This window comes from Selaginella moellendorffii, unplaced genomic scaffold (genome assembly GCF_000143415.4).
Source record: "Selaginella moellendorffii unplaced genomic scaffold, v1.0 SELMOscaffold_1, whole genome shotgun sequence".
Classification (NCBI taxonomy): domain Eukaryota; kingdom Viridiplantae; phylum Streptophyta; class Lycopodiopsida; order Selaginellales; family Selaginellaceae; genus Selaginella; species Selaginella moellendorffii.
In genome coordinates, this window is record NW_003314262.1 from 2,226,755 (window position 1) to 2,246,555 (window position 19,801).

General features: G+C 46.1%; 7 protein-coding genes across 8 annotated transcripts in view; 3 read left to right on the forward strand and 4 right to left on the reverse strand.

Annotated features, from left to right (window-relative positions):
• LOC9657220 (cytochrome P450 71A1) overlaps positions 1-3,700 on the forward strand; it is a 19,586-nt gene extending 15,886 nt beyond the window's left edge. Inside the window, exons 4-5 of the mRNA XM_002961431.2 lie at positions 3,247-3,358; positions 3,452-3,700. Of these exons, the coding sequence (XP_002961477.2) occupies positions 3,247-3,358; positions 3,452-3,700 (361 nt within the window). The remainder of the gene's footprint in view (positions 1-3,246; positions 3,359-3,451) is intronic.
• Positions 3,701-4,585: 885 nt separating this feature from the next.
• LOC9657221 (formate--tetrahydrofolate ligase) lies at positions 4,586-7,332 on the reverse strand. Its single transcript, XM_024686632.1, has 5 exons — positions 7,058-7,332; positions 6,791-6,940; positions 5,233-6,408; positions 5,019-5,165; positions 4,586-4,956 (listed from the first exon to the last, which is right to left on the reverse strand). Exons 1-5 carry the CDS (start codon positions 7,298-7,300, stop codon positions 4,681-4,683), a joined length of 1,992 nt encoding a protein of 663 aa, XP_024542400.1. The 5' UTR covers positions 7,301-7,332; the 3' UTR covers positions 4,586-4,680.
• A 103-nt stretch (positions 7,333-7,435) lies between these two features.
• Positions 7,436-8,645, forward strand: LOC112350439 (trihelix transcription factor ASIL1-like). The gene has a single exon (XM_024686662.1). The coding sequence runs from the start codon at positions 7,459-7,461 to the stop codon at positions 8,572-8,574; it is 1,116 nt and encodes a 371-aa protein (XP_024542430.1). The 5' UTR covers positions 7,436-7,458; the 3' UTR covers positions 8,575-8,645.
• Positions 8,646-8,673: 28 nt separating this feature from the next.
• LOC9630095 (mavicyanin) lies at positions 8,674-9,839 on the forward strand. Its single transcript, XM_002961432.2, has 2 exons — positions 8,674-8,881; positions 9,157-9,839. The coding sequence occupies exons 1-2, from the start codon at positions 8,692-8,694 to the stop codon at positions 9,558-9,560; spliced, it is 594 nt and encodes a 197-aa protein (XP_002961478.1). The 5' UTR covers positions 8,674-8,691; the 3' UTR covers positions 9,561-9,839.
• Positions 9,668-10,839, reverse strand: LOC112350445 (coiled-coil domain-containing protein 103 homolog). The gene is made up of 3 exons (XM_024686670.1): positions 10,659-10,839; positions 9,841-10,610; positions 9,668-9,782 (listed from the first exon to the last, which is right to left on the reverse strand). The coding sequence occupies exons 1-2, from the start codon at positions 10,809-10,811 to the stop codon at positions 9,996-9,998; spliced, it is 768 nt and encodes a 255-aa protein (XP_024542438.1). The 5' UTR covers positions 10,812-10,839; the 3' UTR covers positions 9,668-9,782; positions 9,841-9,995.
• Positions 10,840-10,862: 23 nt separating this feature from the next.
• LOC9657222 (phosphatidylinositol/phosphatidylcholine transfer protein SFH6) lies at positions 10,863-13,721 on the reverse strand. 2 transcript variants are annotated; one of them, XM_024686644.1, is made up of 14 exons: positions 13,394-13,721; positions 13,064-13,334; positions 12,895-12,994; positions 12,576-12,842; positions 12,445-12,522; positions 12,287-12,388; positions 12,181-12,230; positions 12,025-12,124; positions 11,898-11,969; positions 11,738-11,842; positions 11,541-11,691; positions 11,147-11,481; positions 11,021-11,095; positions 10,863-10,970 (listed from the first exon to the last, which is right to left on the reverse strand). In XM_024686644.1, the coding sequence occupies exons 1-14, from the start codon at positions 13,515-13,517 to the stop codon at positions 10,950-10,952; spliced, it is 1,851 nt and encodes a 616-aa protein (XP_024542412.1). In that variant the 5' UTR covers positions 13,518-13,721; the 3' UTR covers positions 10,863-10,949. The 2 variants fall into 2 exon arrangements, with proteins under 2 accessions (XP_024542412.1, XP_002961947.2); XM_002961901.2 differs by having other exon boundaries at positions 11,147-11,490; positions 13,394-13,720.
• Positions 13,722-14,419: 698 nt separating this feature from the next.
• On the reverse strand, positions 14,420-17,700 carry LOC9630096 (serine carboxypeptidase-like 44). The gene is made up of 10 exons (XM_024686653.1): positions 17,016-17,700; positions 16,829-16,936; positions 16,648-16,743; positions 16,336-16,428; positions 16,158-16,243; positions 15,807-16,091; positions 15,476-15,609; positions 15,288-15,380; positions 15,014-15,131; positions 14,420-14,893 (listed from the first exon to the last, which is right to left on the reverse strand). The coding sequence occupies exons 1-10, from the start codon at positions 17,251-17,253 to the stop codon at positions 14,747-14,749; spliced, it is 1,398 nt and encodes a 465-aa protein (XP_024542421.1). The 5' UTR covers positions 17,254-17,700; the 3' UTR covers positions 14,420-14,746.
• Between the last annotated feature and the right edge of the window lie 2,101 nt (positions 17,701-19,801).

Genomic DNA, 19,801 nt, shown 5'->3' on the forward strand with positions numbered 1-19,801 from the left:
TGTCATTTTCCTTTATATACCTTCTATATAACTAATGATCTGACTTTAGGCTCCACCCTAGCAAACAACCCAAATATTTAGGAGGAACCACTAGTGGAACACCACCAGTGACCAAGAGGGATGCCACAAAAACATTGAAAAAGGTATTTGTGGAACCCCCAAAACCAAAAAGTACAATACCATGTTTGTTGTTTGAGTGGTAAACATAAAATTTGGTAGACTGGAATTCTCCCTTGAATAAGTTATGAGTAGAAATGAATTGTTGGAGCTCGGTCCACTAAGATGAACAAAGGATGGCTTTTTCCTATGTCTATAAATATTTCCAAGTGGGATGGTAAGAAAGGGCCTTTAATGCCACATATTTTGTCTATAAAAACCTGAGTGCTAGTCTACTTTGTATCCCTTAAGTCTCTAGTAATCCCCTCAAATGAGCCAAATATTAATGAAGCTGAAGACAGATAGATGCTAATCCTCTAGCACATCCTAGAATGCTATGGATTCCTACCTAAGGCCCAAGGAAATTGCCCCTATTAAACTAGCTAGAGTGTGTGGATCTGAAAGCCATTGGATCTTCCCAAAATCCCTCCTCTATTTCCTCTTGTTTGAGTTGCAACTCTAAAAGTTTAACTTGGCCCTTTGCATACACATTTCTTCAGCAAGTCTGGATATTATACACATTTCAAAACCATGATTGTCATTGAGAGAGAGGAGCTTGATATTGTTTTTTGTGTATATATTAACTGGGTAGTTGCAACAACATTGATCTTGTAGTAGCAAGAGTTAGAATTGGTTAAAATGAGTTAGCTAAAGAAGAAATCTATGAGGAGATTGTGTCTGTAGAAGATATTAATCATTCATTCCTAATGGATGCATCAATATGGGAAGATAGAGTTTTATGATCACTACTAAAGGTATATTCACTCTTTGATCAAGGACATGTCTTTGAGGCAACACAAATAGGGATTTTTCAAGCTTTCGAATCCATGGTAGGGGTTTTAGTGTTATAGTGGACCAGTCAAGTGAGAAATTTAGAAATATCACTTACATTTAAACCTTTAAACAAGCTCTTACAAGGACTCGGCTTACTTACAGTCTATCCTTTTTATGTTTGCTTCTATAATAGTGTGAAGACACCAGAAACATATTTATAAGATATTGATTATCATTGCTATTGGGGGTAAGGATCAAGAACATCATTAATAGATTCATAAAAATGTTTAACCATATGTTTTATATATGTTTTTCCTATAGTGGCATTGGAGACAAGGTGCAAGTTGATTACATGCTTAAAATCTAAGTAAGAGTTGGAAGCATATACTGGGAAGATTTGAGGCATTAAAGAGGTGAAGTTTCATCGCTTGAAGAAATTTAAAAGTTAACTATATGGGAACAATATCAAGAATTTTTTATCCAAGCCAAAGCTTCAAATTGCCACTATAATGCCCAAGCTGTCTTCAAAACATTACATGCTGTCAAAACCACATGAAAGCATATATATGGATGAGAATGATTTACATTATATGGTATGTCTAGATTGTGGCTTCAATTATTTTGCACATCCAAAAAGTTTTTAAGGGGATTGTTGAAATCTAATATTGTTCTTGCATTAGGCTAGTTTCAACTATGCACAAAGTAAACATAAAAATAGGGCTTTAACCATGAGAATACTAAATTCAAGCTCAAATGTAAGTAATAAGGCAAACATAGTTTGATATGTTTCAATAGAAAGTAGTTATAGGGAGAGGTGCATTGTTTAAGTATTTTTGCAGGAGTTAAAGCTTCTCTTCAAAGAAATGTACAAATCAAATATAATTTTCTAGGAAGTTTTGAGTATGATGAGCAGCTATAAACTATGTTTAATCAAGAAGTTATTTATGTGGTTTATGCATCCAATCATCTCACACAGTGCAAGCTTCTTAAGATGTCAAATGGTAGTAAAATTGGATGTAGAACTGATAGATAACTAGTGTTGGTGGAGCCATAAGTTCAAATAATTTGGAAGGATTGGGAGAATAGTGTTTATAAAAGTTTGATAGTTTAGAAGTCCAAAAAAGTATAATAAGATATAGGGATTTAAGGAAAGTTATTGCTATCAAAGTTCAGGTTTAGATACATATTACTAGGAATGAAAAGTATATAGTTTCTGTCTACAATAGGATCAAAGCTTAAGCATAGTGCCTAGACTTACTATTATTTAAAATGTCTTTTTAACCTATTTTGACACATATATCTTTTGATTTATCCATACTACACTCTATTATTGAAATCTTTAGTTTCTTTAGTACTATATATCTTTACTCTAATATTGTTGTTGCTCATTCTTATTCCATCACTAAGCCCATTTGTTCCTTTTAGACCCTCTTTCAAAAACAATATTGAAGCATTAAGTAATTTTTTCCCAATATTTGCATCTACTTAACATAATTCTTAGTTATTTTTTTAAAACCATTATTGATACGTATTCAGTAAAAAATAATTATTATTTACCCATAATAAACTGAAATGTTTGGATAGTGATGGTTGTATAAATCATCACATTTGAACTAGTGTTGTAAATAATCATATTAGTCTAAATAAGATTCTTTACTAAGGGTAAAATTTAGTGCAAAGCCTCATTTGGGTTAAATACATTTTCAGAAAAATATTTTTTGGTTTGCTTAAGCAAACATGTAGGGAGACTAGGATAGTAGTGGATATACCTAGAATATTCTTGAATATTCTAGGATAGTCTACAATCTAACAGTTGTTATTCATTTAGATTAATATTGTATTTATAATTTATAAACATGTTTATAATTTATAAACTTTTGTAAACCCTTTCTAGTATATTCTTTCTTATTCTATAATCTAATGGTTGATATGCAATAAGATTGATCTTGTGTTTAAACATGCTTATAATTATAAATTTTATTTGATCAATTGGATTGATAAGTAAGAATAACACTACTATTAAACAAACCAAACGTTGCTACATGCAACACATAGCAATTGTTTTTTTCTATAGTTAACAAATTAAAGAAATTACATGTTTTTAACCATATATTGACTCATATCTTTTGGTACTAGGTATAAAATAAATATGATAATAAATTTATAATATATATCATTTATCCTTATTTCTTGCATGTAGAATGCTCATAAAGGAGAAATTACGAACTGGACCGGACGCTGGACATTCCCATCGCAGCGCAAGGGCACCACGAACACAGACGTGCGTGGACTCGGATGGTTGTGAGAGCTGGGCAGTTCTACAAGCTTTCCCCCGTGGAAGCTGCAGGACGAGGTGCTGGGATGGAAAGTTTGGGCTCCCAAGGATGACGATGGCGTTCCAAGCTTGCTTGAGAAAGCTGCCAGGGCGGTGTCTAATCTTGGCGATCGTCAGAGAGCGGCTGCTCCAGCCATCCATGCTGGAGCGTTTTCGAGACTTTGTGCGAGTTTGCTTGGGTAAGAGGAAGACGATCAGTACCCGGTGGTGGCAAAGCAGCTCATTGTTTTCTTCACCGGGAACTCGGACGGGTTTTTGGCTGATGCCATCAACTGGAGGAAAGTTTGCGAGGGTGGTTGTCGGTCGTCGCCCAGGAGCGGATGTTTGTGTTTCGAGCCTGGAAACGTGAGCTCGTCACTGGATTCCAGGGATCAAGTGTTCCTTGAGGATCCAACCAAGCCTCATGTCTTTCAAGCGGCTGGGCTTCTCGACTAAACACCTTCAGAGAAGCACACGGCAGCGCAAATGTGCCGGAAAGCAAAGCTCGAGCCAACGAGTCTTTTGGACGATGAGAAAAAGAAGCCAAAGAGTTTTACAGCATACCCGAGAAACAACCAAGCAAAGCCTTCTGAGAAAAAGTATTCTGAGAAAAAGAAGATTCTGAGAAAATGATGATCCTAGAAAGCAGTATCACCAAAATTTAAAAACAGATATTTACTTACCTTACCTTTACCTGACAATTAGGGAGATGGTATTAATTACAGGTTTAGGGGTGATTTAAGCTAAACCGCCTGGTGGCACAAATCTTTTGCCGGCTTCCATCCTCGAGTGTGGCAACGTCTACACCTTCGCTCGCGGCCTAGGCGAAATGGGGCCGAGCCAACACACTGAGACTTGTCCAGAGCGCCATACAAAGCAAGTTGGTTTGTATGGATTCAAAGATTCTTGAGTTTGATGTCGCAAGCAACACGATCACGTACAAGGATCTCAGTCTCCATCTCATGGACAGTATGAGAAAGCTCTACATGGTGTTGTTGAGTGGCATAACGCAGGTGTACACAGGTAGTTAAGGAGATTTGTGCCAAGACAAGATTTGCAGTGGTGAGTGCGCAAGAATTGCATCTCAGCTTTGATGGTCAAATCAATAACCACTTGAACTTTTTTGAATATAGGATTCGAATTTTCATATGATTTAGATGATGTAATTGCCGACATGTTTTGTTAGAGAATAAAACACAGTTAATAGTTCATTAAAAAGAGCAATATTTAAACAGTTCTTCAATGTTCTTTTTTCTCATGTTATTAATTTCTTTGAATTTTTTTGAATATAAGACATGTTTTACTCCTTTGGTGCTAAATCATTTAGAGATTAAAACATAGTTAATGGTATTTAAACAGAATTGGCCATTCTTCAAAGTTCTTTTTTCTCATGTTATTAGTTTTTTGCTTGGTTTTCCATTTTCACAGTCTTCCTGTCACGACAATCCCAAAACCTTCCCACTTTCAATGTCCAAATCAATGTCGTAGAAGCACGGCCTGGTCGGCAAGCCAGGCATGGTGCTCATGGCCCCAACCAGCGGGTATATAAAACCGGCACCCACGCTCGCGCGCACGTCTCGGATGGGCAGCGTGAATCCCTTTGGAACTCCCTTGAGCGATGGATCGTGCGAGAACGAGTACTGCGTCTTCGCCATGCAAATGGGAAGTTGCGAGAAGCCTTGTCGCGTGTAGAGCTCGATCTTTGCTTCTGCCTGTGAGCGACGATCGAGACGAGCAAATGAGAAGAAAATCGAGAAGCAAATGGAGAGCTTACTTCTGACTCGTACTCCACATTGTCGGCACCGTAGAACTTCGCAATCGCCTCGATCTTCTCCTTGATGCTCACCTCCAGCGGGTACAGGAACTTTAGAGGCGCGCTGTGTCGTTCGCAGGCTCTTTGCACAGCATACCCGAGCTCCACCTGGTAGAAAACGAAAAAACCAACCAAGCAAAGCTTAAACCATGGAAACAACTGAAACCAGACTTACAGCTCCCTCGCCACCACTCGCGTAGTGCGTGCACAGAACCGCGTCGAAGGCACCCGCGTCCAAAGCGATCGACTTCACCGCGGCAAGCTCGGCTTCGGTGTCAGTGGCGAACACGTTGATCCCGACCACCACGTTGACACCGTAAGATCTCGTGTTCTCGATGTGCTTCACCAGATTGGAGCACCCCGCTCGAACCAGCTCCAAGTTCTCACTTTTGTAGGCCGCATCAAGAGGCTTGCCAGCAACAACAGCTGGACCTCCACCATGCATCTTGAGAGCTCGGACAGTCGCCACAATGACCGCGCACTGAGGTCTCAGCCCGCTGTATCTACACTTGATATCCATGAACTTCTCACACCCGATATCAGCTCCAAAGCCTGCCTCAGTTATCACAAAGCCTTCCGGACCAACGAGCTTGAGAGCAATCTGGTCGGCGACGATGGATGAGTTCCCGTGAGCAATGTTGGCAAACGGTCCGGCGTGAACGAAGACTGGAGTTCCCTCCAGCGTTTGCATCAGAGTTGGATGGATCGCGTCCTTCATGAGAACTGTCAATGCCCCTCCGACTCCCAGATCGTCAGCCGTGACGGGATCGCCGGCTTTGCTCGATCCGATCACCATCTTTCCCAGTCTGGAACGCATGTCCGCCAGCGAAGTTGTCAATGCGAGGACCGCCATGATCTCACTGGCCACGGAGATGTCGAAGCCAGTCTCTCTGGTCATCCCCTTCTCCTCCGGCCCCTGTCCAACCGTGATCTTCCTGAGAAACCTGTCGTTCACGTCCATCACTCTCTTCCAGGTGATAGTGGCGGGATCAATGTCCAGTCTCGCGAACTTCTTCGTCTCTTCTGCCGTGAGCTGGTTTGGATCCGTCTTCTCGATGCCGAGCTTCTTCAAGCGACTGTACATCACCTTCGCAAAGCTTCTCTTCCCTTCCTTGTCCGCGGGACACAGCCTGTTGAACAGAGCCTTGTCCGACTGGGTGTTCTCGTGGAACATCCGAGCGTCGATGGCGGCCGAAAGTAGATTGTTGGCTGCGGTGATCGCGTGTATGTCGCCAGTGAGATGGAGATTAAACTCCTCCATCGGAATCACTTGACTGTATCCTCCTCCGGCAGCTCCACCTTTGATCCCAAACGTCGGGCCTTGGCTTGGTTGGCGTAGGCATGCCACAACCTGGATAGAACCAAGTATACTCAGCGAGCAACCGTGAACTTTACTACGACTGACTGGAGCTTTGCGAGCTTTAAGAGCCAAGTTCTAGCCAGAGAACTTCGAGAGGATATATCAGTTCGAGCCAGAGAACCTCGAGAAGTTACATCAGTTCTAGCCAGAGAACTTTGACAATCAGAGAGCTTTGACAAAGAAAGAATTTAGAGCAGGATGATATCAAAAACAATAAACAACGCATTCCAGCACGATGGAATCCATGTAAATGCAGAGGAAATTCACGACGAAATATCGCAAACAGTGTTTGCGATAGAAAGTAAGCCAAAGGAGGACTCTAGACGCGAAGATCACCACTCTAGATCCTACAGTAAAGGAGGAACGAGCTCACCTTCTTTCCGAGATGAGCCCCCATGGCTTGCCCGAGCCCAACAGTGGTGGTCGATTTGCCCTCTCCCAGCGGCGTCGGCGTAATCCCGGCCACCACGACGTAGAATCCATCGGGATGGTTCTTGAGGCGATCCCGGACGGGCAAGAGCACCTGGCGAGAGCACAAAGAAAGCAAAAGAAATCACCAAAACCGCGCGCTGGATCGATCGATCGATCGAATGTAGAGCCGTGGCGAGGGAGTGATTGAGAGAGGGAGAGAGGGGCTTGCCTTGGCCTTGGAGGGGCCGTAGAGCTGGAACTCGTGGGGCGACAAACCTAAGTCCTGCGCGATGGAGGCAATGGGCAGCGGATCGACCGACTGCGCAATGTCGATGTCCGCCGGCACCGGGTTCACGATCTCGAGCTTGCGCGGCGAAGACGAGGTCGGTGGCGCCATTCTCGAGCACTCCTCCGCTGGAGAGCTTTGCTGCTGCTCACCATATCCGCCGTCTACTGGAATCCGTCTGAGCATATGCTCGCGCACGGGCGGAATATGCTACCCCCGGCTATCGCTGTCGGTATATGCCCCACCGGCGGCATATTCTGTTAGGCGGAATATTTTGGATTTGCACTGCCAGAATATACCGGTGGATCTAGGGTTCTTCCGGATGGCTATGGTTTCTTGATGCGATGGTGATCAACAGCAGGAGTGGATCGCATCAGGTGCTCCTACGGCAGCTCCAGCAGGGCATTCACACTGTCGATCAAGACGAGGAGGAGGAGGAGGAAGAGGAGGAGAATCCGGAAGAGGAGAATCTAGAGGAAGAGGAAGAAGCGGCAGCGCAGATTTCCACTCCAGCCCCAAATGTAGCCGCGGAAGGAGGAGGAGGAGAGGAGGAGGATGAAGAGGAGGAAGATTTGTTTGGCCAGATCGCTTGCGCGAACCCGGAGCTCCTCCAGCAGTCGCCGATCCAGGTGAGGGGCAGCAGCCAGGGTTTGGGGCGGGACGATTGGGGCGATGGCGCGACGCTGGCGCTGCTCCAGGCGTGGGGGGACAAGTGCGTGGCGCTCAACAAGTGGCACTTGCGGCTGGATCACTGGGCGGAGCTGGCGGCGGCGGTGACGATCCGGAGCCACAGCCCCAAGACCGACGTCCAGTGCAAGAATCGCGTGGACACGCTCAAGAAGAAATTCAAGCAGGAGCGGCAGAAGCAGAGCTCGCTGGGATCGCCCAGCAAGTGGCCGTTCTATCGAATCCTTGACAGGCTTCTCGGGATGGCCAGCAACGCCAAGAACTCCACCGCCACCACCACCACTCCTCGCTCGTCCCTCCCGATCGGGGCGGATGCTGGGAACATCGTCAAGAACTCCGGCAAGGAATCCAAGCCCAGGGCGTCCAAGCGGCAGCACTATCATCCCAGCAGCAGCGAAGAAGAGGAGGAAGAAGAAGGAAATGACGATGATCGTGACGAAGAACTCCAAGATCACGAAGAACAGGAAGATCTACTGTGGGTCTTAAACTTCAAGACGAAGAAGCGGGGAGGTGGCAATGCCGCGAAGAAGAAGAAGAAGAGGAAGATGGGATCGCCATCTTCGTCCTCGTCTTCCTCGTCGCCGCTCGCCGGTGCCATCGCCAAGCTGGGCGAGATCTTCGAGCGCATGGAGGAGTGCAAGCGGCAGCAGCTGGTGGATCTGGAGAAGATCCGGATGCAATTCACCAAAGATCTGGAGCTCCATCGAATGCAGCTGCTCATGCAAGCGCAGATGGAGCTCGCCAAGATCAAGCACAGCGTGGACATCCAGTGAGAAGCTGACACGTGGCGAGAGGATATTCTAGGGAATTTTTGCTGGTATTTAAAAGATTCGTCTTTTTTGTTTTTAGTAGCAGCGCAAAGCAAAGCATAGCAAAGCATAGCAAAGCAAATGTTCTTCGTGGCTTCAACCGGAAGTTTGCTCGCTTCGATCACTGTTCTTGCGGTGTTCGCGGCGATTGTCTCGGCGGGTATCCAGCACAATGTGGGCGACAAGGCCGGATGGAAGCTGCCCTCTCTCGCCAAGATCAACTACACGGACTGGGCCTCGCAATACAGCTTCCAAGTCGAAGACACGCTGCGTAAGTTCTCTATCCAGTGCTTCTCGGAGAAATGCTCGCCAAGTTTGCTGCTAGAATCCCCTGCCCTCTATCCGTAGTTCTCGAAGTCAATCCCACCAAGTCGAAGGCACACTTCTTCTCTTTCTCGCGGAAATGCTCGCAAAGATTCCTGCTAGAATCCACTGGCTTAAGTTCCTCTTCGTTGTCGAAGCACTGGCTTTCAATCCTGTTTGCGACTGCTGCTTTCCCCAATAGCTCCTCTTTCTCTTCTCTCATGGATGGCTGGCTGCTGGCAGACTTCCGCTATGATCAAGGCACCGAGAGCGTGTTGCAAGTGAGCCTCGCAGACTACGTCTCCTGCTCCAATTCCAAACCCCTGGCAACGTATGACGACGGAGATACGGTGGTCTACCTGCTGAGAGACGGCTGGTACTGGTTCATCTCTGGAGTTCCCAGCCACTGCAACTTGGGACAAAAGTTCTCCATTCGCGTCCAGCCTTTGAGCCACGGTTCTTATCAAGACCATGCTCCATCGGCTGCCGAGCCTTCCACTGCCACTGCCCAAGGATTCTCCGGCGGCTCCCGTAGAGAAAACCCTGTCGCGATTCCAGTCTCTGCATTACCATCCTCATCGGCTGGCTTCGCGACTCCAGTATTCCCTGCTCTTGTCTACGTTCTTCCCATAGTCCTTGTCGCGTAGTAGTAAACAGCCTTAGAACTTGTGCGTCCTCCTCCCACGAAATCCAAAGAGCAAAATCCTTCCTTTGTCTGTTCCTTCGTTGCCAAGCCAAGTTGGTGGTCTCTGGTAGTCCAAGTATCCTGCCCCGGTCAAAGTCCAGAGTTCCTTGGTTGTAGTAGCAGAAAGGACCTATGCTTGTTGAAGAGCCCGAGAACTTTTCCACGTTGTATGCGTAGCCAGTACCTATTACAAAATCATTGTCCAAATTGCATGGAGTAATAAAGGAAAAGACATCTCAAACCTGCGCCACTTGCACGACCACGGGCCCGTGCTGCAGAAGAACCTCACCACCACAGTGACGCCATCGATGATCACTTACGTGGAGCTTTCCTTCATAACGACGAGAACGCGTCCTGTTCCGTTCGGTTCCCTGATGCTCCCCGACGAGAGAAAGATTCACACTGTAAACTTTGATCGGAGCTCGTCGAGTTCACTGTCGTATGATAGAATGTCGAAGAGCCGATCAACTACTGCCCTGTTCCTCTGTCCCATCAACTTCATTGTGATGGCGAACCTCGAGCACTTGGAAATCGACTCCAGAATCTTAACCACAGCGGACACACCACCCGGCCCCTGTGTCTCACCCAATGCATCTAGCAAAGTTCCCAAAACCCCGGTAAGGATATCTGGAGGAACCTCCACTCTGAAAATCCTTGGAAAGGGTCCAACGTTTGCCAGGAACTCTAGCCTCTTGTCTGGAGGTTCCGTGGATAGACTTCTCCAGCTTTTTCGAAAGGCATCTTGCGTCATAGGCCCCACGGTTCTGGCGGCAGTGGGTGGTACATCTGCATTACCCGTGCCTCGCACAAAACTTTTCAGCTTTTCCAGAGACTCGAGGACATCGCGCTTCGACAAGATGGGAGCTTCCGTGCCTGCTTGAGATCTAACGTCGTCGGCCTTCAGCAAACTTCCAGAAGAACTGAACGACCAAGCTGGAGCAGTTCTTTTAGTATCCGCTCTGGGTTCCGCCAGCCTCTTTCGATCAACTGGTTGTAAGTGAGCAGCAGAGACCTGCACAAAGAAGACATAAGTATAGAAAAATTTAATGCGTTTTCTTACCATGGCTGCGAACGTAGGATAATCGACATTTTGAGCTGCAGCACGTTTCTTAGCAGCATCCACCTGACGCCGGTATTTGTCATCTTCAATAGAGGTACTCAACGTCTTGCTGTGCTTCAAGCTCTTAACATCATCCCACAAACTTTCTGTCATACCGGAAAAATCCAATACCTAACAAGAAAACTACCTGAAGAACGGTCCCGATCACCCAAACAGATGTTTATTGCATCAAACATCACTCCTCTACATATCGTGCAGTCTTATTTCACGCTATACAAGTCAGCTTAGGTTTTACCAACACCACCCCGTCCGCTAAACAAGAAAAAACGTCAGTACGAAACAAAAAAAGTAATATGCAATACCTGCAAACTTCGTTCCTTCAATTGTTCAAAACTAGTATGCAGCTCCTCTTGCTTGATTTGCATGCTGCGAAGGCTCTGGAAATACATACAATCATAAGCTAATCATCATTTTTAAAAAATCAGTACCTCCTTTGTCTCAGCCAGTTCATCCTCGAGCGCCTTGATCCGTTCAGCTGCTTCAACAGAGATGATTCTCTTCAGCTTCTCGTTTTGCTCAAGTAGCTCCCTCACAAGCCCTTCAAGCTTCTCTACACGGTCCTTGATCCCACTAGAGACCATTTGCTCCACTACAGCAGGTGGTTGCAAATTATGGACGACACGCGAGCTTGAACCAACGCCGCCAGTAAGCATCTCCTGTTTTCTTTTGCAAATTTCTCGAGCAATGATCACAACACTCATGAAAAATGCCAAAATTGCTGCAAGGTAATTCGCAAAAGCACCCGGGTGGAGCTTGGAAATATCTGCATTGCCTGAAGCCAGTATCAGTATTGCCAAAAAGTTGCAAACTTCAAACTTAAACCTCTTGCATGAATGCTGGCGCTGTAGCCGTTCGAGTCCGTTTTCTTCACGTAGACGCTAGCAATGTTGTCAACAGCCTTATCGACCATTGGTACCATCTCATTACCAAGGACCAAGTCCGGGTTGTCCAAAAGTCTAGCACCGCCATAGACCTGTAAGAGCACGTCAGTATCGCGTGAAGAACATTAGCTACCTCACCTCTTCAGACACCGAGTTCAGCCTCACGAAACTTGGTCTCGTTCTGACAGAGAAGTCATCCACGTCCGAGCCAGATTCTGCAGTTGAAACATCCAGCTCTCGGACCTGGATCATAATCAATCAAAATCGGCCTCCAAAACGGAGAAAGATATAGTTATACCTTAATTTCTGTTCCACCGGAATCTATAGTCACAATTTGTCTTGCAAACTTCGCTTTTCCATCCATAACAGCCTGAAGAGAGTAGGATCAGCCTAGTTCAAAAGACAACAACTAACATTGACGGTACCTTCAAAATGGATGGGTCTTTCCACGGTCCTCTATCAGAGCACATGCAGCCACCTTCCACGAGACAATTGCAGGTCCCGCCAAGAAATTCTGGCAGCTCGCTGTTGAAACCAAATCAGTCAAAAAATCTCTAGCATGACATGCAACATATACATACTTTGCATCAATAACCTCGAGGAGTCTGCTTTGAAACTTGTTCCCTAAGACCTGCAAAGAAAGTATAAGAAATTAAGAAACGTATGCGTAACGAAAGAATTAGTTACTGTGATCTTTGAGGTAGTTTTAGGATCCAGAAAGCTTCGGACAGTATTCCACAGCAATCTAAACCCAGATCCGGCGTTCACGATATACATTCTGTGTAGAGTCTGTGTGCAGAAATTGTACAAGATTGAGAAAAAATCAGAAATCGTTTAAGATTCACCTCAGGATAATTGTCGCCGTCAATTTTTTGCATCCTGATTATCAGCTCTCGTGCAGTCTTATTGAAGTTTTTGAGACCCTGCAAAAGAACATGAGCATTATGTCGTAATTATAAGTGATGTAATCTCTTACCACACCAGCCACATCCAGAATCGTAGTGGTAGAATCTATGTGCCGTTTTGCCGCAATCGAACAAGCAGGGAACTTCTTGTTGATGGTCCTCTCGAACTCACATATATGGTACTTCAAATATCTATCGATGGTTGTGACGTTCATGAGCTTATTCGGTTCCACCTTGCCAAGACGCTCGATGTAAACAGGCCTTCCTTCTTTGTCCACGCCGTGATTACCATGGGGGTAATACTTCTTCACCTCTTCTAGTTCCTCGAATGCAAAAGACTGCAAAAAAGGACCTACATTTTACGGAACGAGGGACAAAACTTCAGCATACCTCTTCAATAGTGTCTACGTCGTTGTCTTTCCTCCATTGCAGCATCTCGATCCACATGTTCTTGGCCTTGTCATGATCAAACTTCCGAGCCTTCAAAAATCTAGAGCCAGCAAGAGCGACTGTATGGATAACAGGGAGAGAGAAAAAAAGAAACGAGTATAGCACATACCTCAGCAGCGTATGGTAATCGTCATGCCTGTCTGGAAGGAGATTCTCAGCTAGCAAAACCTGTCTAAAAGCATCCACGGCCTTTTGCTCCTCGGCGTCCCACACGTCCTCGATCAGCGATCTCTTTCTCCGTCTCTTCCTCCGGAACGATGACCTCAGCTTCTTGGACGCAATGATAGCCTTGAAAGACGCGATCTTGTTCTTCCCCTTTCGATCTTCCTCCGAGTCCTTCTCAAAATCGTCTTGATTCGCCGCGTTGGACGAGAGGCAGTCTAGCAATCAACCGCATTTACCCGTGAGATCCACAGCAAGGGATGAACCAAATGATTACCTATATGCACTAGGCTCGATAGCGCTCGGTCGGCTCTCCAAGATCCTCGCTCTGTCTTCCATGCCGATTCTCGCGCCTTGGACGATGATCTAGGAAGCGCCGAGGTGCTCACAGCCGTCTCCATTCCCCCTAGGGTTTTGCGACAGCTCAGATCTACTACTTAGAATGCAAATCCAGCTCCCGCTGCAAGAATCTAAGCTCCCGACACGAGATTTCCATAGATTGCTGCCAGAGCCCCCTAGAATCACCTGACTAGCGCCAAGCCGCTGGCTTATTCGTCTGCTAACAGGAGAGATTTAGGGTTCTTGCCTCCCGCCGCTAAAGGGATTCGAACCTCCGCATTGGCCAGCTAAAATTCGCTGTGAAAGAGCACAAAGCGACGTGACACCATGATTGGAGGATAATTGGAAAGAAAAGTAAAAAACAAGCCTTTACCGCGTGGACGGCTGCTGTAAAGTTCCTCCCATGAAGAGCGTTGTCTCGAGATTCATACCATAGTTTTGTTCTTTTGATAACATAGAAAATCCTTTAAATCATTCACGTGGAAGCCCACCAAAGTTCCAGTTTTTTCTATCACACAGTACGAGATTAACAGTGAGCAAGTTGACTCCCACTTCCGTGTTCTTGGGGATCCCGCTCATCCATTTCGCGAGATTATTTTCTCTTCTTCGTCCATCACTTTCTTCTTCTTCCCGTGGATCGATCGATCCTCTCCGCGCGTAGAAAATTCCAAGAGTGGCCAACAGCAAGCTCCAGCAAAGTTCCAACAATCACGATTATATCGTCAAGCTTCCACAGGGCTAACGTAGACCCTGTCCCCCAAACACACAGCACGGAACTCCCACTCTTTGTAGGCTAGCTAGAAGTAGAAGACTTAAAACACTAGACAAACAATCCAAGCTCTCTCTACTCATGCGTGATCTCTCACTTGGTCTCTAATCATCACGAAGAAACTTTTAGAGAGTACTTTGATGCTTCTCTTCGATCCGGAGAGCAAAGTCGCGTACTCTCTTTTTTTTTTCTTGGTTTGATCACTCGCTGGCTATGATTTGAAAGAACTATATAGTACATGCTTTGTGTTTGCTTTGCTATAGAGCTTACAAGAGCATCAAACTCGGCTCGTTTTGCCTCGTATCTTTCTCTTCTTCTTCTTCTTCCTTGTATTGTGTGTGTGTGTGGTTTTTTTTCCTCTTTTTGTTTGCTTCGATTCTTCGAAAGTGAAAGAAAAGAGAGGAGGATTTCCACTCCTTTGAGCAGAGACCCTGCTTTCGCGCTTTCGTTTGTATCGAGATGTTGCTGGGAAAAATGGTGTGCTCGGTTTTGGTGTCCATCGATATCCCATCTTGGAAAGTGTTAGCTGTTCTTGGGAAGCGTCTGGCCGGAGAGAAAAGTTTGGAAGAGTAGCAACGCTCGCGCGGGTTGAGCGTAAGGAACCATATGCGCTGCTCCTCGTATCGTCGCGTACGTGAGATTTCCATAAACTTGCGTCCATCCGGCAACCTGGATTTGAAGAGGTTTTAGCCAATGATTTTGTCTAAACTATCTACATAGCCAGTGAACTTTTCACATCTTGAGCTCGTACTAAGCCTAGAGCTAAGATAAAAAAGAGAAACAAAGTACCTGGCCTCCCAAGTACCAGGCAGTGTATGGGACTGTAGCTGGAAGATTGAGACTTTTGCCAAGCCCATTGATTATTGTCCGGGTTCCAGTCAATGGCACGACAGAGTCCTGATCGCCACTGCAAGAATCGCAAGCGAGTGACTGAGCAGCTGAGAAAGGAAATAAAAAAAAAGTAGAAAACATGGTGGACTTTCACGAGATGAAACGAAGAACACGAAGAACACACGCGAACGAAGAAAGAAGTTCAAGAAAAATGGAAAGAAAGCTTTCTTACCTGAAAACCCAGACACGAAGGCCGGTTTTGACGATGCTTTGGAGCAAGGGAACAATGTCGATGCTACCATCCTGGAGATAGTATTGGACGGGCCTGAAAGGTTTCGAGAAAAGTTTTGATAAGTTAGTGATCGAGCAAGAGAACTTTCGAGAGAAAACTCGAGAGAACTTAAGGAACAGCGTAGTTACCCGTCACACATTGTCCATTTGTAGTTGAGTCCTGTAACGTTGGCATGAAGAGCTTGCTGTACTCTGTAGTCATTGAGATAGAGGTCTCTTTCGTCATCAATGCAAACATCAACTCCATAGCTCTTCTGAGTGATCTGCTTGGCAGAACAAAAAATAAAACAACAAAAAACACGGCGAGCAATTAAATGAGTAAGATCACAGATGCCAGAGATGCGGATCACCGGGAGATCACGGCAAGCGAGCAATCAATCAAACGCGCAAAGAAGAAAAAAAAGAAAAACACGAAAAAGAACAGCATCAAGCTCCAGGAATTCTCTAGCTTACTACTCACGTGTTGCTTCAGCCTGAGCTCCTGGAGGAACAGCGACGGCAGGCACACGTCGAGGATCACGTCGTAGTTATTGATGAAATCGCCCACCTCGTCGTCGGACTTGCCCATGATCACGTCGCACTGGTTGGAAACGTTGTGCTGCTTCTCGGCCCCGAGCTCGTAGTCCTCGAAGTTGCAAGCTCCCTTGACGGCGGCGAAAGTATCATCGGAGATCAACCCGTGCGACCAAAAGTACTCGTACATGGCAGCGGTGTCTATCCCGAGATTGAGCAAGGGATTTCCGATCTACACCACCACAAAGTTTGCAAAGAAGATCCATCAAGAAAAGTGGAAACCAAGAACACCACTTACTGCAATGCCTTTCAACCGGAGTTCTTCCTGGCGATTGCGCTCATTGTGTCCAAGAATGACGGAAGCCAATTGTGGGACATAGTGTCCTGGACGAGGAGAAAAACCAAAAAAAAAAAAAACACGAAGGAGATGGTTAATACGGAATTTGGAGCCAAATACGAAAAAAGTATGATCAGACCTGCGTAGCTCTCGCCAGTGATGTAGAGGTCGGAACTTCTAAACTCTGGAAACTTTCTGAACCATCCCAGCAAGAACAGGAGCGTATCTTGAGCTGTAAAGCCACGCATTCCCAGAAAGCAAAGCTCAGTGACACTGGAAACGATGAAAAACCACTGCACGCTCTCGTCGTTCCGACCAAAACAAGCCAAGGAAAAAGAAAAGAGACCAAGAACAGGAGATAAAGAGGAAGAAAACAAAGATGGAGAAGGAGGCCAGAGACGAAAAGCATTTGTCCGGAGAAGAGAGGAAGGAAAAGATCATTGAATCATACCAGTTTTCTCATCGGTAACGTTGTCATAGTCGGAGCTGGTGTTGGAATACGACCATCCAACTCCAGCGGGCGAATCCAAGAACAAGAGATTGGAAACTAGAAAAGGAAGAAACCCACGTTTTAGAGATCTTCTCGATCGGGGAGAAAGCAAAAGCGAGATCATGGAAGAATTTAATCGGACCTTTGTTCCATGACTGTGGATTTCTCAGCAGTCCAGTGCCGGAAGCATTTGGATAGAATGGTCCCAGCTCCGTAAACGCACCGCATCCAATCGACGAGCATCCGGGACCTTTTTTTTTTGGTGCCAGACAAGAACTCTGTGTGAGTGACACTACTGGAAAAAAGCACGCACTAGGAGATCACAGTACCTCCATTGAGCCAAAGCGTGAGAGGCTTGGACTGTGGAGCACCGCCTTCCACCTCCACGAAATAGTAGAACAATGCTCGCCCCGCGGATGGATCCACCGTCACGTAGCCCGCGTACTGCCGGAATCGGACGCGCGGCTGGCCGGGGAGATTCGTGACGAGATCGCTGAGCGGGGCAGCCGCGGCAATGCAGCAGTGGAAGAGGAGAATGGCGAGAATCGCAGGTAGCGAGCAGCCCATGGCCAAGGATTAGACGCGGAAACACTGGAGGATCGAGGTGGGACGAAGCCGTGAGTCTGGATTGGAATGGTGGGTCAATTCTCTCGAATCTGGGCGATGGCGAGAGGAGCGCGCGGGGAGAGAGCGGCGAAGAGGGTGCCCGGAACGCGCGCGCGATCTCGCAATTGGCGAGCGGTTCGCGAGCAATTTGTGTCGGAAGCTAGAAATGGGGCTTTGGCGCTTTCAAGGGATCCAAGACCAAAACGACAATGAGGAAGAACAAGCGTGGGCGAGAGAAGGCGATAAGAAGAATCGAAGAAGACGAAGATAGTCAAAATCGCGGAGAAGAGAAGAAGATCAAGCAAGAGAATGAGAATTTCTTTGTCAAAGTGGAATGGAAGACCAAATGATTCGTCCCATGTCTAGAAATACCAGCAGCGTAGCGCAAGAGAGAGGGAAAGAATTCAACTCAAGGTTAAAAAAAAATGCTTGGAATATCAATCGAACGCTTCCAAGCAATCCCACGATTCACGGAGTGGGATCGAAAACTACCTTTCCAGTTTACTATACTATCAGCGCTGCGAGAGAGAGAGGGAGGGGTAAAAAGAAGATTGTTGTGGGGCGTTCAAGGATTGACTTGCTCTGTTTTATTGGACCTGGGCCGAGTAAATACGCTTGTTTTCTCTTACCCCGCTCTGTTTTTACGTGCTCGGCTGACCATGGCGGTGTCAACAGATAGAATGGTGACCTGGTGCGGTAAAAAATTAAATAAAAATTCGCCAACCAAGGACATTAAATGCAATGCGCAGTTGGCCGATTATCGCGCTAATCAGGTGGTCACACCTAATCACCTTTAACCAGCGCTTTACCCTAATATCATAAAGCCCTAGATAAAAGTCCGTCCAATTGGGAAGTAGATATCGATGATGAGACATATCATGTGGAGGTACTCTTTGCTCCTGAGAGAGTGCGCCAAATAAAAACCTTGGAGCTCGAAAAAAGAGAGCGAATTAATGCTTAAAAAACAAGAACAAACAAATCAAAAGAGAGTTCTAGTCTATGTAGACGACGAACGAATGGAACCCTATACCTTACCTCCTCCTGCATGGGCGTTGTGGCCTAGATTACGTGCAGCGCATTGCCTGCCACCCTCTGGAACCCTATTTTGTTTTTCTTAAATATCAGAACGCTGCAAAACCTACTGGTTGATTCTGGGACAACGACCACCCTCTCAAATTCAAACAAAAAGACCCAAACGTTGTTGCGTTGCTACTTAAATCTCCGCACAAATCAATCCCAATCGCCATCTCTCTGATCGCTCCCCACTGTCTCTCCCTGCTCGCTGGAAATCACTGCGCACAAGCAAACAAAAGACACCCAGCCAGGAAAAATGCTAGGGTTCCAGCCCGGTCAAACCGAACGTTGAAGGGATTGACTTGACCGTCAAAGTGCATGCATTCGTCCTTGCTACTTGTTACCTGGAGCATTGAATTGGACGAAAAGAAATCGATCGTCGATTGGATTTGGATTCACAGCTCCAGTCAAGAATCGATCAGTTAGAGCGAATATCTCGCGTCGCGTTTGTTTGTTGTCAGTGGGGCCATCCAAGCCAAGATCATGGCATATTCTCCAGAAGTTTAGATTATTCTCCCTGGGCTGGGCAGAGACACGTAAGCTTCTGACACGCGAGGGTAAAGTAAAGGCGATAATACTGGTGTAGGTAAGTTGTGTGTGAATGAAATTAACCTGGAGTGCATTTAAAATGGGTGGCCATGCGAGTCTGTGACAGTGGTGTAAAGAAAAAAATGAAAAGATGGACGGACGCGGATTAATACCGCTGTCCCTGGGATTTGGAATCGACGGCTCGTATTGAATTTGGCCACTAGCGGGCATTGAATTCAACTGGAAGAACTTTTTTGACCGGAGAAAAAGCTCGCTCGCATCGAAAAGACAAAGAGTAAGATCAAAATTCCTGTGGAAAGGAAGAGAATTCCAGATTTCTTCTCGAGATGCTGGAGCTAGAGCCTGACGATGGTGGCTCAATGGTGGCACTGCCCGTGAAAGATGCATTTTGGGCATTGTTATGTTACAGGTTACATTGATGGAGCGATTGTGATTTGGAAAGCCGCAAAGGAATGATCCGGGCCTGGTCATTGCGATCAAAGTTTAGTGAGAGACTAGATCGGGCATCCGTTCGTAATTCCTCCTCGGAAACTTCCAAAACGACGTGCTGTTGGCTGTTGTACTTAAAACTCTGCATGGATAGAAGATGCTCTCGCTAGAAAAATCTCGACCTTGGACCAACCAGAAAAGGAGAAAAAGTAGAGAAGACTCGCAGAGGGACAGAAGAAAAGAAACCAACAAAGGAAAAGATTTGAAGGGATGGAAAAGCTGCGTGAAAACAGTCAAAAGCAATCGGCTTTGTATCAACCTGGAAACTAGACAATGGAAACGAGACAAGGAAAAGAGAGAATCTCTTTCTCTAGAAGGAAGGTCATGGAAGTCCAAACTTGGACTAAATCCTGAGTACAAACTCAGTTGCTTGACAGCTCCCAAAGTGCGACGAACG